At 46.2% G+C, this 20,849-nt stretch overlaps 1 protein-coding gene across 7 annotated transcripts in view; it reads left to right on the forward strand.

The window, feature by feature from the left end:
* Positions 1-12,338, forward strand: part of SYT6 (synaptotagmin 6) — a 66,142-nt gene extending 53,804 nt beyond the window's left edge. For 4 of the 7 annotated variants that reach the window (XM_070463890.1, XM_020908245.2, XM_020908262.2 and 1 more), the window contains exons 5-7: positions 3,477-3,648; positions 4,824-4,974; positions 10,779-12,338. In XM_070463890.1, the coding sequence (XP_070319991.1) occupies positions 3,477-3,648; positions 4,824-4,974; positions 10,779-10,850 (395 nt within the window). In that variant the 3' untranslated portion in view covers positions 10,851-12,338. Of the gene's footprint in view, positions 1-3,476; positions 3,649-4,823; positions 4,975-8,725; positions 8,795-10,778 lie in introns of all 7 variants that reach the window. The other 3 variants (XR_002316718.2, XR_002316722.2, XM_070463891.1) reach the window with 3 other exon arrangements.
* Positions 12,339-20,849: the final 8,511 nt, after the last annotated feature.

The raw sequence follows: 20,849 nt of genomic DNA on the forward strand, positions 1-20,849 counted from the left end.
CACACATCAGAACGTGGTGGGGAGCTTAAAGAACCTCTTCCAACATGTACAAGGCTCTTAGGCATCAGCAAGCTGGCTTCCTCCAAAAATGCAACCAATGTAGATTTCATTTTAATAACAAAATAAATATGTGCAGGGACAGAAATTCACTGAGGCCTCTCAAAACTGCTGAAGGAAATAGGATTTTGCTGCCCAAGTCCCCGCACTATCTTCTCTGGTGTAATTAAATTGATGTGCTAGAGAGAGAGTGCTTACGGTGAAGCCAGGATAACCGTGTGGGTTGTTGCGCACCAGAGGGTTGGGGGTGAGAGATGCTAAGTCCAACCTCTCTCTCACGATTGCCTCTCTTTTCTACCTGGGTTTGGAATTGGGCATTTTTGTTTGTTTTCATTTGGAATCTGGTATTACATCTCAGCTTGATTCTGAAGATTCAAGGGTTCTCTTTTTGCTAGGAATTTCCATCTTGTTCACTGATGTAAGCAAGTGTCTGGGACAGTTCATGGAACATAATAAGTGTTAAATAAGTATGTACTGAATGATGAATGAATGGGTAACTTTGTCAAAGGGTGACGTACCTGGGACACTCATGCCAGGGGTCTCTTCAAACTCGATCTTCTGTTTTGGAGGATAAGTGTGAGTTTGCCTTCAACCCAGATTTGCTTTACTGTTGGCCTAAACTCAGGGGTGCATGAAGCTCATTAATTGCCTGTTCTTGATTTATATGACATTGACCTCTAAAACTGAGGATCTTTCTGTTCTCCTTGATCTAAACTAGTCATGAGTCAATTCCCTAAGCCTATCCACTGGAACCATGACCATAAAAAACAATAAAAATAATCATAAGTATCAGTATCCCCAAAAAGGATGGTGAGTGAGTACACCCACCTATCTCTGCCACATCTAGTCTGCACTACTTTGAGTCTAGTGGTTACAAATGTAAACTTTGGAGTCAGACCTAAATAGAAATCTTAGGCAAGTTTCTTGATCTCTCAAATCTCAAATTCTTTATCTATAAAAGGGGGATAATCATAAATATTTTATAGGATTGACATTTTAAATGACATGATATACATAAATCTCTCAGCACAATGCCTGGCATATACCAATTGCTGGATTATGATGGCCCTCATGACAAGGAGGCTGAAACAAATGCTGGGCTTTGTGCCCCTCCCTCAGCTGCATCCTAGGTTACTGGAGAGGAAAGGACCTCAAGATCATTTGGAGCCAGCATTCCGCTAGAAGCTCAAGCTTCTGCCCCAGCGCAAACCACCCAGGGAACAGTCCTATCTCTGTTTAGCCTCTTGGACGATAGTGAGATTATGTGTTCCTTCAAAGGAAATACCCACGGAATTTTATAAATTAGATATGCCTCATAGGAGTGAATAGAGATGGGGAAGGAAGCTGAGAATCTCCCAGTTAGTCATCAGGCATTTGCCTAGTGGCCCATGGGACAGCAGAGAAGGCAGTGGCAACCCACTCCAGTGTTCTTGCCTGGAGAATCCCAGGGACGGTGGAGCCTGGTGGGCTGCCGTCTATGGGGTCGCACAGAGTCGGACACGACTGAAGCAACTTAGCAGCAGCAGCAGCCAGGGGACAGGATTCGATCTCTGGGTCGGGAAGATTCCCCTGGAGAAGGAAATGGCAACCCACTGCAGTATTCTTGCCTGGAGAATCCCATGGACAGAGGAGCCTGGCAGGCTACAGTCCACGGGGGTCGCAAGAATAGGACACAACTGAAGTGACTTGGCAGCACCAGGGGCAGAGGGCTCTGCCACACATTTCTAAGTCCGGCCACGTGGGCGTTTGCTCTGCTGTGGGAGTGTATGGACGTAGGCATGGGAGGGGATGAGCGGCCCTTGGCAGCCTCGAGCCTGAAGACACTCTCCAAGGCAGCGTTCACACTTGAGGAGCGTAGAGGTTGTCATGTCAACAACCTGTCTTGGAAGTAACTTTCCCGCTTGTCTGCTTGGACCTGAACACTGTCCAGGGCGTGTCCATAGAGCACAGAGCCTGAGGACACGAGAAAGCTGTCTCACGGCCGTTCTAGGAACTCCTCCTCCCTTTTTACTGAGCATCCTCCTGAGAGAAACCTTGCCAGTGGGTTATGAGACCCAGCAGGGTGGTCTCCCCAGGTCCCCCATAAACCCAAGCACCCCCATGGCTAAGGCACAGCTGCTGTCGTCATTAGTGGTTAGTCAGCGGCGCACCTGGGCGACTCTGGAACTGCCTTTAAGGCTTGAGTTTCTGATCAGGTGTCGAGGTTCTCTGTAGCTTCCCCAAAGCTGTGCACCTCTTCCACCACCTGAACGATTCCCCAGGGAGCGTAAGGTCGTCGTGGGTACTTGGGTGCCCGGGAGTTAGAGTCACATGCTTGTGAGTGAGCAGCCAGGGAGCAGGCTGCTGGGCCTGCATCTCCTGACAGTCACATGAGCCCTGGCTCCTGGGCTGAAGGCGTCTCAGCACATCAGTGTCTCGAAAGCTGTTATTACCTGTGAGCTGCCCTCCTGTGTCTTGAGCTGTGCAGCATAAATAACGATTATGACGGTGACCGAGACACCTGCACGGTGAGACACAATAGGTGTCGCTTCAGTTGAATGAGTAGAAAATTTCAGGGTAGGAAGCTGACTGTGAAATACCCATTCAGAAAACTAAAAGAAGAGACAAGGATGGGAGGTGCATGGGAGGTCAGTAAAAAGACATCTCTTTGAGGGCTGGAGAGATTTCAAGATCACAATGAGAAAGGAAATGGCAGCTGGCCACCCCGAGTCCCAGACCGCTGAGGCACTCAGCCCCCCAGCCACGGCCCTCTCCTCCTCCTCTGCCAAGAGTGGGCAGGAAACCGCTTCCAGGGAGGCCAAGAGCAGGCTCACTCCTCTCCTCCCTGATGCCGGGGAGAAATGAGCTCGAAGGAGCAATAAGACCCATAATCCTGTTGTCAGCTTGGGAGGACCCCACAAGCATCGTGACTGTCACTGTTCATTTATTCTGTCTTATGGCTACTCCTTGGGTGTCATCAATTCTATTTTTACCCACTTTATCCTCTGGTTACTAATGCTGACAAGAACCCCTTAGAGAAAAGTCTCCAAGTAGGTAAAAGGAGGAGAGTGCTTTTGTTCAGCTTCAGCACCCTTTGGAGCCAGCCAGCCACCATGGAGCTGAGATTTAGGGTCGTGAACTGCATGCCCATGGGCAGGTTTCCTGTCTGATTTGGGGCCAGCTTCCCCATTAGCGAAAGTCCTTTAAACACTCTCCTAGAAAGCCTGAGGTCGCTAAAGACTCTGTGTTTATGAAGCACAGAGCTTCCACAGAAACAGGTGTGCAACATAAATACAAGGTGTTTTAATTATTTTAACATCCCACTGATACCATCTGAGAACAACAGTAGGTCTGGGGCTCCCATCCCTCTGCCACACCTGGTGCTTGAGGACATCTGCTTAACACGCTCCCTTCCCTTCCCGCTGCCCCCATGGGCACAGATCCATATGTCAAAGTGTCCCTGCTCTGTGACGGGCGGAGACTGAAGAAAAAGAAAACCACCATAAAGAAGAACACCCTCAACCCTGTGTACAACGAGGCCATCATCTTTGACATTCCCCCGGAGAACATGGACCAAGTCAGCCTGCTCATCTCCGTTATGGATTATGATCGGTAGGTAAGGTCCTCGGGGGCCGTGATTCCCTGCCCCTCACTCCCACCCCAATGCAGCACAGGGCTCTTTGACCTTGGACCTTGTGGCGCATGTGGCTCCGGCAGTCAGTGGCTTCAAATCTGGCTCCACCCAGGGAGGTACAACAGTTTGAGGAAGAGTGTGGATTTCCAAAGAAGCTCAAGCTTCACTTCCCAGAGGGCTCGTTGCCATCAGGGGCTTCTCCACCCATCAATTTCCCTGAAATCGTTCCTGACTGTTCCCAAGTTCCTCCTTCTGGCGTCTGTCCTTGAGAGCCCCTCCTTCTCCTCTCCATTCCCACTGCTGCTGCCACTCCCACTTGGGGATGTCTGTGCAGCCTCCGAACTGACCCCTGCCATCATCACTCCCTGCCTCAACCCAGCCACACCTTCCTAAAAGATCACTTTGTTCCTGGGCCTTCCCTTCTCAAGAACCATCAGTGGCTCCTGTTGTCTAAACTTTTCTCCTGAGCTCTCAAGACCTTCCAGATCTGGACCCAGGGTATCCATCCAACTTGACTTCACTCACCTTGTATGAGTTTTTTCTCTTCCACTTTTCAAATCCTGCTCTCCTGTCAGGGCTGGCCCCAACAGATTCTCCAACTACTCCAGCCACTGTGCCTCCTTCTCTCCAGTTGTCACTTTTGCTTGAAGGAGGAAAAAAAACCATGCAGTAAAGCCTCAATCCAGGATCTTTAGCACAAGCTCTCAGGCATAGTAGGTGCTTGGTGAACAAATGTGAGTGATGATTGATGCTCTTGCTGAGTGAATAAATCAAATCATAGCTGCTGGGTGTGGAGAAATGGTACTCAGAGCAGGTTGATTTATTTCCAAGTAGTGCTGATGTCTCAAGCACTCGCTGAGTCAAATAAAGGAAGAGACTTAAACTCCCATTCCCCAAAGTCAAGCCATCTGCCCACCATTCCTGAGATTCCAAACAAGGTTAGAAGTTTTTGCTCATCTGTCTGTGTCCAAAGTCCATCCAAGGAGGCCGGGGAATGTCTCACTGCAGCTGGCACCCTGAGGCCCTGCCAAGCAACTGTTTAAAGAGCTCAGTGCTCTGAATTAGACCAGCAGGGTTGAGGCCCAGACTGCGGGACCTGCCTTTCTGAGAGCATGTCTGATCACCGATGCCAGGCCCTCTGTTTCTCCCTTAGAGTGGGTCACAACGAGATCATTGGAGTCTGTCGTGTGGGGATCACCGCCGAAGGCCTGGGAAGGGACCACTGGAACGAGATGCTGGCGTACCCACGGAAGCCCATCGCACACTGGCACTCCTTGGTGGAGGTAAAGAAATCCTTCAAAGAGGTGGGTGAGGTCGCACTTGGCCCTTGGCATGTTTGCTGCATGGCAGCGCGGGCTAGAGAATGGCAGTCGGCTGCTGCGAGACCTCACCTTTGTGGGTCCTTGGTGCGGGTGGAGGTGGCTGGGTGCAGGGGGGCACACGCTTTTCTCCCAAGGTGTAACAGGCAGGAAGGAAATGGAGGAAGATGGTGGGAACCTGCTTGACAAGAAGGCTTTGATGTGGAGTATATTGAAAGTGACCCTGAGTTCTAAATGGAAAATAAAAACTTGGAGGAAGCCTGGCCAGCTGCTCACCACGCCAGGCCAGGAATGCTTTCACAGAGCCCCTGAGCCAAGTCAGCCGTTTCGAAGAGAGCCCCAAGAGGGTGAGATCAGAATCTGGCAGGAAATCCCACCCCTGTCCAAGCACTAAGTTCCCTGAGGCTCTATCCAGGCCATCCTGCGGTGGTTTTCACTGTGTGGATGGAGCTGGCCAGAGAGAGGATTCCGCTCTCATGAATGTGGGTTCTCCCCACTGCTGGAGAAGAGAGTGTGGCTTCAAGGACCCACTTTCCAGCCAGGTCCTAACAGAGATGTAATGGACACAGCACTGCCTGGAAGTCCTGAGACGGGCTCCAGGCCTGGCCCTTTTCCACTTGCTACATAGTCCTGAGCTAGTTATTTCTTTCTCAACTGCAAAGAGAATGTTCCTTCCAGTGACACCTACAATCTGCCCCACCTCCACCAAACTCCACCAGTTTAAGATCCTGCCATTTATCGCCTCGATGGTCCCTCGGCCTGTTTTTTCTTAAATGGGTTGGGACATGCGTTGGGGTGGTCGAAGCCTATGGGCAGGAGTTTAAAACTTTGAGGAAGGTTTTAAACCTCATTTTGAGTCTTTCAGACTCCAGTCCATAGCCTAGAAAGCTAGGTAATCATTCACTCATTTTATTAGCAATAGGTTTCAAGCCAAGAAGTCTCAGGAGTTGTATAAAAATTGGAAAATCTACTAATAAAAAAATAAACCACATGGCCCCTCAGCTTAAAAACAGAATAACTCCTCCCCCATGTTCTGTGACACAGAAAAGGTGCAGGCAGAAAACCCAGAGGAGCTACCAGCTCCGTTTCCTGCTCAGGGTGGTCAAGCCTGTTTCCAGCAGCATTTGTTGTTGTTGTTCATTCGCCAAGTCATGTCCAACTCTTTTTGACCCCATGGACTGCAGGCCTCCCTGTCCCTCACCATCTCCGGAGTTTGCCCAAGTTCATGTCCATTGAGTCGGTGATGCCATCCAACCATCTCATCCTCTGTCACCCCTTCTCCTCCTGCCTTCAATCTTTCCCAGCATCAGGGTCTTTCCCAATGAGTTGGCTCTTTGCATCAGGTGGCCAAAGTATTGGCACTTCAGCATCAGTCCTTCTGATGAATATTCAGGGTTGATTTCCTTTAGGATTGACTGGTTTGATCTCTTGCTGTCCAAGAGACTCTCAAGAGTCTTCTCCAGCACCACAGTTCAAAAGCATCAATTCTTCGGTGCTCCAGCAGCATGAAATTTCACATTTACGTCTCCTGGTTGCCTGGATTTTACCACAGCTCTGGAGCTTTATTGAGGGAGCCCAGCTCTTGGTCCTCCTGCTTTCCCAGACGGCCCTCTCTGCAAAGTGTGGGTAAGGTACCCACAATCAGCCTTCACCTACACATGAGCCTCCAGTGGGAAGCCAGCACCCCACTGACTGCAGTGCTTATTCAATCTAGGGAGGGGGGTGGCAACTGTCCTCCCCCTTTAAAATCCTTAGGAGATATTTAATGATAGAATAGGTACACTAAAATGCTCAGGAAGGCAGAGAGGTGGGGGCAAGGAACGGGAGCTGAGAGGTCTCAGGCACCTCACTGCCCCACCTGGTCTTCAGTTATCTGGTCTTCAGTTACCTGGTTGGTAAAATGAAGGGGTGAGCTTTCCCATCTCAGCTTTTCTAAGAAACTCTGACCTAAAATGACTGGGCGAAGAGTGAACCCGCATCTTGAAGATGCAATAACCTTGAAGATGCAATAACCCATTGCTGTTACTGGGTTAGTCTGTCCACACGAACTGGAGTAACCGGTCAGTGGTGGCTGGAGTTGGAAGTCGGGTGCAGGGTAGTACAGTGGGGCTGGGACTCATTTTCCATAATGAATACAATCTAATTAAGACAAATAATTGATTCCACGTCCTGTTTCTTTGAGAACTCTGACTCCCTGGTCCAGACTACAAAAGGAAGATAAAGTAGAACCAAGCCCTTGAAGATGAATATTTGATGAGACAGCAAAGGGAAAGCAACAGTATATGGAAAACGAAAAGATAATAAATTGATTCATATCCTTTGGGTTTACTTTTTTATTGACCTCGCACACCAGGTTCCCGAGACTGCCCCTCCCCAACTCCCCAGCCTTCCGTTTTTTGTTCAGCTGATCATGTCTCTGTATGAAGAAGCTGAGAATGGCATTCATCTTGGCAACTTAGGATTTCTTTAGTACAAATTTATAAAAATGTGTGCCTATGCTTTTAGCACCCACAGTTGAAGTCCCTTTATAAAGATGCATCTAAAAACCCACCAGGATAATATAAAGTAAGCCTGTTTTGCATTCATGTGATACATTGTACTTGAATATTTATCATCTCAGTCATCCTTAGAGTTTACATCCTGTCCCCTTTTTGGTCCTGTTCTGGACATTGAGCAAGAACCTGGCTCCTGGAACTTGTTTCTCCTGTTTGTATAATACATTTAAAAAAACCAAAACCTTATTCTCCCACTCCCAGGACGATGAATGGCATCATATCTAGAAAACACTGTATTTATATTGCACCATTTTTAGAGGGGTTTCAAGCTCTGTGATCATTACTTTTTTATTAATGAGAACAGAGGGCACCATACTTATTTGTTTGGGGTTTTAAGATCAGGTCGAGGGAACAAATTAACTGAAAAGGTATTTTTCCCTGCTGGGATTTTTTTCATGAATAAAAATTGATTAAGCCACAGCGAACAACCTTCCCCCTGCAGTGACTGGCCGCTCGCCTCTCAGCACTCTTGCTCAATGCTGCGTGTCATCGCTGTCACCACATACAGAGCCCGGGTTGGCCAGCCATCTTCTCCAAAGCGTTTTACTATGAAGGGACAAATCCAGACCACCTGCCAGGGATGGGACCTATCTGTTGGAACCTGACCCATTTCAGACAATAAAAGATCTCACTGGACCACAGCCACCCTGGACTAATCACCTTCCTTGGTGTGCTGGGGACCAGTTCTCTGCTATTTCAGAGCCGCCACAATAAGCCTGCCAGGAATCATTCACCTTCCCATTGTTTGTGAACCCCATCTCCTCCCTGTTTATCTTCATAGGAAAAATCAGAGGCTGGCAGGGGAGCCAGTGTGCCTTCTTCATTTGTTCTGGATAAACAATTATGCTCTGTGTGACTTCTCTTTGAGCTATTATGTAAAGGGGAAAAGAAATACTCTATGTGGCCATTTCGTTTTTTCTCCTGTGGACTGGCCTATCCATCAGGTGGTTTAAGTGGCATGCTTACGCAGGGGAGAAGCCAGTAATTGCAGTGTACCTTTCACCGACGTTAAAAGTGACGTTAAAGGTGGTAACAGAAAAAAGGAGAACTTCTAAAATGAAGGGCTATTTAATGAATGCATTGGTAACCATCTTTTGGCACCTTCTGGTTAAGAACTCTTGAGTCAGAAGTCACAGTGGGCTCAACAAACAGGCATTTATTTATCTAAAATATTTCACCAGGGAAACCCTCGGTTGTGATTTCATTCACGTGGATGCTGCGAGCAGAGAGACTGCCACCTGGAGTTAGGAGTAAGTACCTGGTGTGGACCCAAAGAGGTTAGGTTTCTTATTCCATCGAGTGTCGCCTTCTGCTGGTGTGTTCCGGTGGGAAGGTGGCTGCAGGATGGAGTGGAGGGAGCCCTGAGTGTGGAGTTAGTAGACCTGATTTCAGATCCTGGTTCTGCTCCTAACTGGCTGTGTTGGCTTCCTCTGCATCTTTGTTTTCTTGTCTGCAAGAACAAAAGAGCCAGGGCGATCTGCCAGCTGGTCTCCGGGTCCCGCTCAGGCTCAGGTCGTGTAATGGTGGTCGTCAATACCTCCAGACCAGCCTTTTTTGGCTAGTTGTAAAGATCTGCAGGTTGTCCTGTCCAGGGGTACAAGGGCACCATTGAAGAACTGAGCCTGGGGACTGAAAGAGAGGATTTCCTTCAATCTGGGAACATGAAGGTGATCAATAGGCCTGGGTCTCAACTCCGTGTTGTGGGCTCCCACGGGAGATGCTGGCTGGGATGGTCTCATTCTTAAGTGGCTCAACTCTGTCTAGAAAGGCTGTGTTGTGAGGTAGGGGTTAGAGGCGGGACCTTGTCCTTCCCCATTCCACCCCTACACACTGTGCAAAAAGGCATAATCCACTTATCCTCAGTCCCGTCACTCCACATGGAGACCTAGAAAGCCCGAGAGAAGCAGAAGGGGCTGAGCTTCAGGTTCAGAAAGGCCATCTCAGGACTTCCCTGGTGGTCCAGTGCTTAAGACTCTGATCTCCCACTGCAGGGGCCACGGGTTCGATCCCCAGTCGGGGAACTAAGATCTTGCATGCCACATAGTACAGCTGGAAAGAAAAGAAAGACAGAAATGCCATCTCACCCACCTGCCTAACTTCTCTCCCTGGAGCCTTGTCCTGTGTTTCCTCTGCTCCCAGAAAGGATGGAGTATGCAGTGGACATTGACTCACTTTGAGGTTATACAGCAGGTCTAGAATATTCACAGGGTCAGATCCTCGCCCAGAAAGCATTGCTCCAGCTCTGCCTGGCTTTGAAGTGTAAAGAAGTGTTCAGTGACCAAGTGTGGCTCATCCACTCTGAGTCCTCTCTTCCCTCCATTACGCCTCATTATACCACCATCTTCACAGAGGGGTGAGAACTGGCCTGAGGGGCGGCAGCCTGTGAGACGGGCGAGAAAGAGGGGAAAAGGTGGGGGTACCCGAGAGGGGCGGGGGCTGCCATCTCCTCCTGCCTCCTACCTCTTCACAAGTCGAATGTAAAGCCCCCAGGAAGCACAGAGACTGGAGAGGAGAGGCCGGCGCTGAAGCGAGATCAGACTTTTAGCTGTACTAACAGCTCCCAGACAAATTGCTAATAATTCATGATTGCGGGTTCTTGGCAGTAAGGGCACACTCTGCAGACGGCCTCTTCTGCTGCTAACAAAATCTGATTTTCAGTGTGAAAAATGGCTGAAGCATTCAGAAATGGTCCAGTCATAGCACCTCATTAACACACACACACATACACTCCACACGCTAAAGAAAGCTTTCATTATCTCTACAGCAAGTCTTTTTTAAAAATCAGGTCTTCCAAACTAGAACCTCAAAAGCGGTTTTCTTTCTTTTTTTTTTTTAATTTTTATTGAGGTGTGATAGCTTTACATTGTTTTATTAGTTTCTGCTGTATAGAAAAGTGAATCAGCTATACGTATACACAATCTCCTCTTGGATTTCCCTCCCATTTAGGTCACCACAGACCACTGAGTAGAGTTCCCTGTGCTATACAGTAGGTTCTCATTAGTTCTCTATTTTATACATAATATCAATAGTGTGTATATGTCCATCCCAATCTCCCAATTCATCCCCCTGCCCTAAAGCTGTTTTCCTTGTTTTTGCATGGCTAACAGCAAACTTCACAAAAGCTTACAAAAAGCCAGAGAAAAGTGGATTCAGTGCATGGGCCAGATGAGTTTGGCAAGTTGAGATGTGCCTTCCCTTGGCACCGGCTAAGTGTTTTTCTCCCCCTCTTCACAGTGGCAAGGCCGAGCCGCCAGCTTCGACAGCGAGAGTTCGTGCCCGTCTCCGAAACCACCTCCGACACCATGAGCTGCACGGCGGTGGCCAGGCTACACAGATGAGACTCAGCAGCGTTCTTTTTGCACTTGTTCAACCGTCCAAACGCAGTGTTGTGCCGCAGCGGCCGCGAGGGCAGCGCGCCTCTCACTCCGGAGTCTTAGCTGCCCCTGTGTCAGTCAAGGCCGAGACACTTGTCGTGTGGTCAGAGCTGTCTTAGTCTTTTCTGTCTCCCACGGTGATGTTTTCATGGTTCTTTCACTTTTTATGGATCTGCTGTCAAGAAGAAAAGCAGAGAAAAACAAAGAAGGGAGAGCCCAGATGTTGGTTCTATTAAATACAATGTAAAATAGTCGTCTTTGGTGGGAAGGTGGTCTGACTTTCTGAAATTTTGTGTCTCCACCGCGCTCCATGACCCTGGAGACGGATGAGCAATAGCTGCTTTGTTCAGTGGCCCGTGGGAGGTTGCAGATCTGGCCAAGAGCCTTTACAGAGGTGACTCATGACTCTTAGAAGCTCTTTGCTGTTGTGACATAAACCAAGGTTCCGACTCCTGGTCCCATGTTGAAATCGCGAGCACTCAGAGCTACCTGTGAGCCTTCAACTGGCTGGTCGTGCAGAGCTCCTGGCTCCCCATCCTTGGAACTTTCCTCCTGAATTGAACATGACTTGATCCCTCATGGGAACTGAGTCGCTTTCGTTAGGAACGGTTCTGCTGAAACAAAACATGCCATATGTTTTCTGGCGCGCCACAGTTAATGACCACATTTGTTTGAAAACAGGATCTTTGTTCTCAAAAATAACCTTCGTTGTAAAAAAAAAAAAAAAAAGGAAGCACATATGTTCTGGAATGATTTCTGCGTTATACATAGCTTTCTAATTCCATGAAGTATCAAGCAGCTGTTTAAAATGCCTAAACAGATCAAAGAAAAACCTACATAAAATGTGTTCTTTTCTGAATGGGGAGTTTTGAAATCTAGGTAATAGGTGGAGTGTATCTTTCTATGAAGAGTACCTTCTTGATTGAAACCAAGTCAGCTTAAGTCTATTTCAGCCGCCTTGACTCTGGGACAATGTTCATCTTAACTTTAGTTCTATAAATTATTAAGTATTTCAGTGTTTGTTTCAGTGGTAGTGAATGATTTTTTTTCCTTTAAATCTCTACTGTAGGTCAGATTCAGTTTAAGAAAAAAGTATGTTTGAACTATTCTGTATTGTAATCGTACATTTCTGTTGAGTTAATTAGTGGCCTTCCCACCAACCCCCTAGAACTAGGTTGATTTGCTCCATCAGTGTGGTAAATGTGCGGGTGGGTCTTCACTTCTGTGTGTAGCTGAGAAATGCCAGTTTCTAGAGCTGTGTGTGTAACTTGCAAGAGGCAGGTCTGCTGAAGAAGTGCTTCTTTCAACAATGGAAGGTCAAGAATGTAAAAACTGTTCACACACCTTGTGTCTTACTCTTTATATGTGACACATGCTTTAGGAGCAGCAACTCAATAAAGCTACCCTTGTTTTAAGTCAAGTTATCAGATTTCTGTGTTGATATAACATTGAATAGTGTCTTCTAATCCTCAAGATGACCAAATTGGGCAGGAGGTAACAAGATATTGTGGCAAAAGAGGTTTTCAGCTTTAAAAAATGTAAATAAACCCAGAATACACCCTGTACTGAGCTTTCAGTTCAGTTCAGTTCAGTTCAGTCACTCAGTCGTGTCCGACTCTTTGTAACCCCATGAACTGCAGCACGCCAGGCCTCCCTGTCCATCACCAACTCCCGGAGTTCACCCAAACTCATGTCCATCAAGTCGGTGATGCCATCCAGCCATCTCATCCTCTGTCGTCCACTTCTCCTGCCCCCAATCCCTCCCAGCATCAGAGTCTTTTCCAATGAGTCAACTCTTCGCATGAGGTAGCCAAAGTATTGGAGTTTCAGCCTCAGCATCAGTCCTTCCAATGAACATCCAGGGCTTGTCTTCTTTAGGATGGACTGGTTGGATCTCCTTGCAGTCCAAGGGACTCTCAAGAGTCTTCTCCAACACCACAGTTCAAAAGCATCAATTCTTCAGTACTCAGCTTTCTTCACAGTCCAACTCTCACATCCATACATGACCACTGGAAAAACCATAGCCTTGACTAGACAGACCTTTATTGACAAAGTAATATCTCTGCTTCCTTCCAAGGAGTAAGTGTCTTTTAATTTCATGGCTGCAATCACCATTTGCAGTGATTCTGGAGCCCCCAAAAATAAAGTCTGACACTGTTTCCACTATCTCCCCATCTATTTCCCATGAGGTGATGGGACCAGATGCCATGATCTTGGTTTTCTGAATGTTGAGCTTTAAGCCAACTTTTTCACTTTCCTCTTTCACTTTCATCAAGAGGCTTTTTAGTTCCTCTTCGCTTTCTGCCATAAGGATGGTGTCATCTGCATATCTGAGGTTATTGATATTTCTCCTGGCAATCTTGATTCCAACTTGTGCTTCATCTAGCCCAGCATTTCTCATGATGTACTCTGCATAGAAGTTAAATAAGCAGGGTGACAATATACAGCCTTGACTTACTCCTTTTCCTATTTGGAACCAGTCTGTTGTTCATGTCCAGTTCTAACTGTTGCTTTCTGACCTGCATACAGATTTCTCAAGAGGCAGGTTGGGTGATCTGGTATTCCCATCTCTTTCAGAATTTCCCACAGTTTATTGTGATCCACACAGTCAAAGGCTTTGGCATAGTCAATAAAGCAGAAGTGGATTTAGGCTTGGGCTAATGTGGCATTGATATAAAGCAAGTTTTCTCCCCCAAATGTCTTGTGATTGATAGGCCTTCTCAGTCGAATCATCTTGCAGCTGGATTCTCTTGAGAGTGAGGAAAAACTCAAGGTCATGAAAAGACTTCCAAAAGGCCATGAGCTTCATTCTTGACTCTAGAATGATCCCGTCAAGATGGCCATTTCAATCATTAGGCAGATGCTACAAGTCCTGCAACTATGAAGGGGGCAGCAGGCTTCCTGAGTCAGGAGCCCAGAAATTTGTGTGAAGGGTCCTTCTAGAAGTAAAATTGAAATGCACATGCACTATCCATCATCTTCAAACCTGGAGGCAGATGAGGATGCTGCCTTAGAGTGGTTTCTTCTTGGAAAAGGGAGTGTGATCAGTGTGAATCAGGGAAGAGTTACTGCTCTTAGACATTCCTTTTATGTCCAAGCAACTGTCTCATGAGTGAGCCTCCCAGTGCCTTTGGAAGTGCCTTTGGAGCTCCTCCCTGAGCAGCTTACGGTCAGCCTCCACACCACCCTGACCAACTGCTGCCACTCCTGCTCCAGCAGTCTTGGTAAATGTCTGTAGGCTGGAAAGCCCACCCCAGGGAGGCTCTCAGCTCTGGAACCCCATCCCCAGCATCCTCAAGGGAGACCAGTACTCAACCCAAAGCGTGAATTTATGCCAATTTCTCTGTCTACCCTGTTCTTTCTCCTTCACAGATGAGAATACAATGATTACAAGTTGCAGAATGACATGAAATTCCAGGTTGATTCATTTGTCAGCTTCCTCTGCTAGGAGAAACGTCTTTCTTGGGTTGGTGATGTGAGCTTTGCTGAAGTCACAATGTGTGCGTGCATGCATGCTCAGTCACTTCAGTCATGTCCAACTCTTTTGCAACCCCATGGACTGTAGTCCACCAGGCTTCTCTGTCCATGGGATCATTCTTGACTCTCGAATGATCCCATCAAGATGGCCATTTCAGTCATTAGGCAGATGCTGCAAGTCCTGCAACTACGAAGGGGGCAGTGGGCTTCCTCGGTCAGGAGCCCAGAAATTTATGTGAGGGGATCCTTCTAGAAGTGAGCTCAAAATGCACATGCAACTGTCCATCATCTTCAAACCTGGAGGCAGATGAGGATGCTGCTTTAGAGCAGTTCCTTCTTGGAGAAGGGAGTATGATCAGTGTGAATCAGGCAAGAATACTGGAGTAGGTTGTCATGCCCTCCTCCAAGGATCTTCCCAACCCAGGGATCGAACCCGCATCTCCTGTGTCTCCTGCATTGGCAGGCTGTTCTTTACCAGTAGTGCTACCTGGGAAGCCCCAAAGTCACAATAACCAGGGCCTTTTGCTTATCAGTTTTTTTTTTTTTTTAAATGCAAAAGTGAAAGTGAAAGTCAGTCGTGTCCGACTCTTGCAACCCCATGAACTATACAGTCCATGGAATTCTCCAGGCCAGAATACTGGAGTGGGTAGCCTTTTCCTTCTCCAGGGGATCTTCTCAACCCAGGGATCAAACCCAGGTCTCCCGCATTGCAGGCAAATTCTTTACCAGCTGAGCCACAAAGGAAGCCCAAGAATACTGGAGTGGATAGCCTATCCCTTCTCCAGGGGATCTTCCTGACCCAGGAATCGAACTGGGGTCTCCTGCATTGCAGGCGGATTCTTTACCAACTGAGCTATCAGGGAAGCCCTTTAAATGCAAAGTTCCTTTTATTGAGCAGTATTTCCAGGCTGAGGAATGCCTCTCCCCTCCTCTCCCCTTATCCTCAGGATGTTAATTAATTGCATCGTCATTTAAAAAATTATTGTTAATTACTGCTTTGTGTCTGCCCACCCCTGTCACAGCCTGGAGTTTTTATTCAATTAAATCTCTCTCTCTTGCCCATTTCTCTTGTCATTGTACATTCCTGAGCTTTAGCAGTCAGCACACATACAGGATACTGCAAAGCTTTTACTTTTAATCTCTGTTTCACATAGGTAACCCACTTCCCTTCAATCAAGGTACAACAAAGGACTTGTTTGTTTTTTATTCTGCCCGAGGAATACCTGCATGCCCTGGAAGGCTGGAATCCACCTGGAGTTTTGTCAGACTTGTAGCTCACAGAGCATTTGGTACGCTGGGCTCTGCTGTTTTCCTCAGCTCTTCGGCTCAACAAGCAGCCCTTCCAGATGCTGAAGCTTCTCCAGGGAAGTGGGTCACACACTCATGTGGGGAAAGAGCGGTGCTTTCATTTACTTTGCAGTACTTGATGAGAAAATCCTGTTGCAGACTCGGAAAAGAAAAAAAAAAACTTAATGGAATAGCCTCTCTGCTCACCCCCAGCTTTTAATTAATTTAGAAAGCAGCCCATAGAGTGGAAAGTTCTCTCCCTTCCTGCACATCTGCATCTAAATTACTGGCACTCCACAATAAGGCACCACCAAGGGAGCTGAACAGATGCGAGAAGCACTCCGCTGTCCATTGAGGCAGCTTCCTCTTGCTCCTGCCTTCCCATCAGATCACCCGCCAGCCACCGGCCTCTGATGTGCTAGTCACATCTAGAGCAGATCAACCATCAGGGTTAATGGGTTGGGCTGGCTAGGCTGGGTTATGCAATAGTGACAACCTTCACATTTCAGCGATTGCAAACAACAAAGGCTTATTTCTCATTCAAGCTTAATGTTCATCACAGAGGTTCTGTTCATGGGGTTGATTCGGGGAACTCAGGGTGACAAAGCGGCCAATGCCTTAGACAGTGCCAGTTGCCATGCCTTAGGGTAAAGAGCACGCAGAAGGGTCTCATCCTGGGTTCAGTGCTCTGACTTAAAAGGAACACGTGTCACTTTCCTTCACAGTACATTGCCCAGAACTATTCGTGTGGCCTCCAAAACCTAAGGGGTTCAAGCTACCAGAGGAAGAGAAAGTAGAAATATTTGATCATCAGCATGTGGGAAGACCACAGTGAACTCCGCAGACCCATGAAGGGTGACAGCTACTGAAGGATTGATTTAAAGACACTAATAAAGGAAAACTGTAGTCTATTCATTTTTGCATGAAATCAAGAACTGTACCTCGAGTCTCACCGATGTATATTGGGTCACACAACTGTGCTAGCCTCAGATTTAAATCTTGCCCACAAAAAGCTTTCTAGTCTAGTAAGTTGATAACGTAAGTAACTCTTAGTCCAATGTACAAAGTGGTCAGTACAGGAAGGGAGGTGAAATAAAAGACTACGGAAGTACACTAAAGAATAACATAGCTCTGCAGATTGAGTGACAGCTCAAGGAATGAGGCACCCTTGATCTAGGATGGGTAGGACTGGCGGATGTGGAAGTTGTGAGGAGGAGGCACATTCCAGACTGAGGAGTCCGTACAGGTAAAGACCAGAGCAGTGGAATTCCCAGAGCTGCCACGCAGCCTGCATCTAGGGGCGACCAAGAGCCCCTGAACACAATGCCCCCCTTGCTTGCATTGTCTGCCCAGGCAGGATGCTGGACTGCTCTCCCAAGGAGTACGCCTTTCCCCTGCCCTGGCCCTTGCCTAGTTCAGCCACCTCCCCTGGGAAATGCACCTGCTGCCCCTCCCCTCTCCATTTCAGGCTTGACTTCTGCTCCCAAAAGCGCTGATCACCTGGAACTTCAAGACTCGCCTGAATCTGAGTCTTGGTCCAACTGCCACACCTCATCCACTTACCCAGCCTCACCTCCTAAGGGTATTACTCAGCCACAAGCCACTCTGTTTAGTCGTTCAGTCATGTCCCACTCTTTGCGACCCCACTGACTATAGCCCACCAGGCTCTTCTGTCCATGGGATTTGCCAGGCAAGAATACTGGAGTGAGTTGCCATTTCCTTCTCCAACAAGCCACTTGGGACTTCACAATTTGTCCCATGTCCTGCTCTGCTCCTCTTTGGAGTAAGCCCTATCCAAGTGTCTAATCTTCTACTGGAGGGAACAGGACTGGCCTCTTCCTGGCTTTCCTCTGGCTAGGTCACAGCTGCACCCCCAGCACAGATGTGGCAAACCCACAGGGAGAGACTCATGAGTGGATCTAGGATAGGGCTAGCATAGGCAGTGAACAGGGAAATAAGGGTGTCTGTGCAGGATGTGATGCTCACAGATAGAAAACCCCATGGTGCTGATAGCTGAGCAGATCTGAAAGGAGGGAGAGGGAAACGGGATTCGAAGTTGTTGGTCTTACACTTGAGGCACCAGAAAAATGGTGGCGCCTTCCATGGAAACCAGAAACTCAGCAGAACAAGGGATAAACTGATGAGTCTAATTTGAGCCCACCTGAGTTTGAGATGCTGGAGGACCATCTAGCAGACAGCTGCAGTCAACATGTAGCTTGGCAGGGAGGTCAGGCATGAGATGTTAATTCATAGAAAGCTCACACAGCAAAATGAGATGTGAAAACAGGAGGCTGACGCTGCCACGCCAACACCAGCAGAAAAGGAGAGTCTCATAGAGAGGTTCTCCAGGATCCATCAACATTTAGAGGTCAAGGAGAATGGAAGGGATGTGAATAATAACGGAGGTGTGTCCAAGCAAAGCTGATCGATGAAAATGTTAATGAACAAAAACATCAATCAAGGGCTTCATAAAATGATTCTTCATAACAAATTAATCCAAAATGCTTTAATGTAACTTGACACCCATCTATTTTCACCCTATCCTTTTTCCCCACCTCAGCTATGCTCTTGCATTTTTTAAAATTGTAGTAGAATATGCATATCATAAAATTTACCATTTTAACCATATTTAAGTGTACATCTCAGTGGCTTTAAAGATATTCACATTTTTGTGCAACTGTCACTAACATCCATCCATAGAACTTTTTCATCTTGCAAAACTGAAACTCTATACCTGTTATTCAGCAGCCCCCATTTCCTCCTCTCTCTAGACCCTGGCAGTCATAATTCTGATTTCTGTCTGTAAATCTGACTACTCTAGGCACCTCTTAAGAGTGAAATCGTATGATGTTTATTCTTTTGTGTCTGGATTATTTCACTTAGCATAATGTCTTGAAGGTTCATCCATGTTCCATGTCAGAATTTCCTTCCTTTTTAAGGTTGAGTAATAGTCCATTGTGTGTATGTACCATGTTTTGTTTTCCATTCATCCATAGTGGACATTTCTCCATTTGCTCTTGGAATAATGCTGCTGTGAGTATAGGTACACAAGTATCTCTTCATGATTTCAATTTTGAGGAGGCATATACCCAGAAGTGGAATTGCTGAACCTTGATAATTCTATTTTTAGTATTTTGAGGAACTGCCATAATGTTTTCCATAGCAGCTGCACCATTTTATACAAGCAGTGCACAAGGATTCCAATTTCTCTGTATCATCACCAGTACTTGTTATCTTTTGATTTTTTTGATGTTAGGCATCCTAATAGATATTAAGTGGTATCTTGTTGTTTTGATTTGCATTTTCCTAATGATTAGTGATGTTGAGTGTCTTTTCAAGTGCTTATTGGCTGTCTGTATTTCTTCATTGGAAAAATGTCTATTCAAGTCCTTTGGTTACTTTTGAATTTTTGCTGCTGTTATTGTTCGTTTTTAAGTGTTCTTTATGTATTCAATATATTAATCCCTTATCAGATTTATGATTTGCAAATATTGTCTCCCATTCTGTGGGCTGCCTTTTTACTCTGTTGATCATGTCCTTTTGATGAACACAAGTTTTTAATTTTGATGTCCAACTTGTCTATTTTTTCTTCTGTTATCTGTGCTTTTGGTGTCATATTCAAGAAATCATTGCCAAATCTAACACCACGATGATTTCCCCCAGTGTTTTCTTTTAAGAGTCTTATAGTTTTAGTTCTTATTCTTAGGTCTTTGATCCATTTTGAGATAAATTTTGTGTAGGCTGTGAGGTAAGGGTCCAACTTTATTCTTTTATCATGTGAATATCCTGTTTTTCCTACATCATTTGTTGCCAAGACTGTCTTTTGCCCATCGAATGATCTTGGCAACCTTGATATTTGACTGTACGTGTAATGGTTTATTTCAGGGGTCTCTGTTCTGCTTCACTGGTCTTTATTTCTGTTTTTTAGCCAGTATCACATTGTTTTGATTACTATAGCTTAAAGTACTAAGTTTTGAAGTCAGGAAGTATAAATTCTCCAAGTTTGTTCCTTTTCAAAATTGTTTTAGCTCTTTGGGGTCCCTTGGGATTCTATATGACTTTTAGGATGAATCCATTTCGGAAAAAAAAAAAAAGAAAGAAAGAAATCATTGGGACCTTGATGGGGGTTACAAATTGATTGACTCTGTAGAGTGTTTCAAGTAGTATTGATATGGATCCAACTCTTAAGGACTCTATAATCACCCACAAGTGCCAATTGCTGACAATCTGTCCACAAATTCATCCTTACATCTGGGGTTTCAACTGATAAGCAGTAGTTGTGATAAGCAGTACTGTTGTAATACTTGGTGCTGGACCAAGTCATGGAGGTCAAATCAGCTAACTAGACCTCTTACACTAAACTCAATTCTTGACAAGTTTCTGTAGAAGTCATCTCCCATAACTCTCAATGTCCTGACCCAACTCTCGACCTGCTGACCTAGCTCAGCCCTATAGCTCAATTTCTCCTCCCTGCCCTGTTCAGTCCCAGGAGACACAAGAACTTCAGCTAGACTCATTCCCATGAATGAAGACTCATCTCTTTCTGCGTGAACATAGGCATTCACTCAATGAACACATATTGAGTACATAGAATGTATCAGGTAACACACTAGGGCTGAAGGCACACAAATGAATAATAATTAACAAACACAAAGCATTTACTATTGCCAGACACTGTTCTAAGGGCTTTATATCCATTATATCACTTAATTTTTCCTCTAGCCCTAAGATATTAAGAAACTTGAGATGGGAGGGAGGTTCAAAAGGGAGGGGATATATGTATACCTATGGCTGATTCATGTTGAGGTTTGACAGAAAACAACAAAATTCTGTAAAGCAATTATCCTTCAATAAAAAATAAATTAATTTAAAAAAAAGAAACTAGCCCAAGGTCACACAACTGAACCAAGATATCTAAATTCCAGAGTTCACATGCTTAAACATGATGCCAAGCTGCCTTCTAACATAGCTCTTCAAGGAGCTCACAGAGGAGGACACAGATAAATAGAAAATTACAATTTTGTCAGGGCAATGCTAGAGATAAACCAGAGATCGGGAGATGGTGAGGGACAGGGAAGCCTGGCATGCTGCAGTCCATGGGGTCATGAAGAATTGGACACAGCTTAGCGACTGAACAACAACAGAGGCTTGCCTAACCCAGCCATTT

The sequence above is a fragment of the Odocoileus virginianus genome, unplaced genomic scaffold, assembly GCF_023699985.2.
Source record: "Odocoileus virginianus isolate 20LAN1187 ecotype Illinois unplaced genomic scaffold, Ovbor_1.2 Unplaced_Contig_8, whole genome shotgun sequence".
Taxonomy (NCBI): domain Eukaryota; kingdom Metazoa; phylum Chordata; class Mammalia; order Artiodactyla; family Cervidae; genus Odocoileus; species Odocoileus virginianus.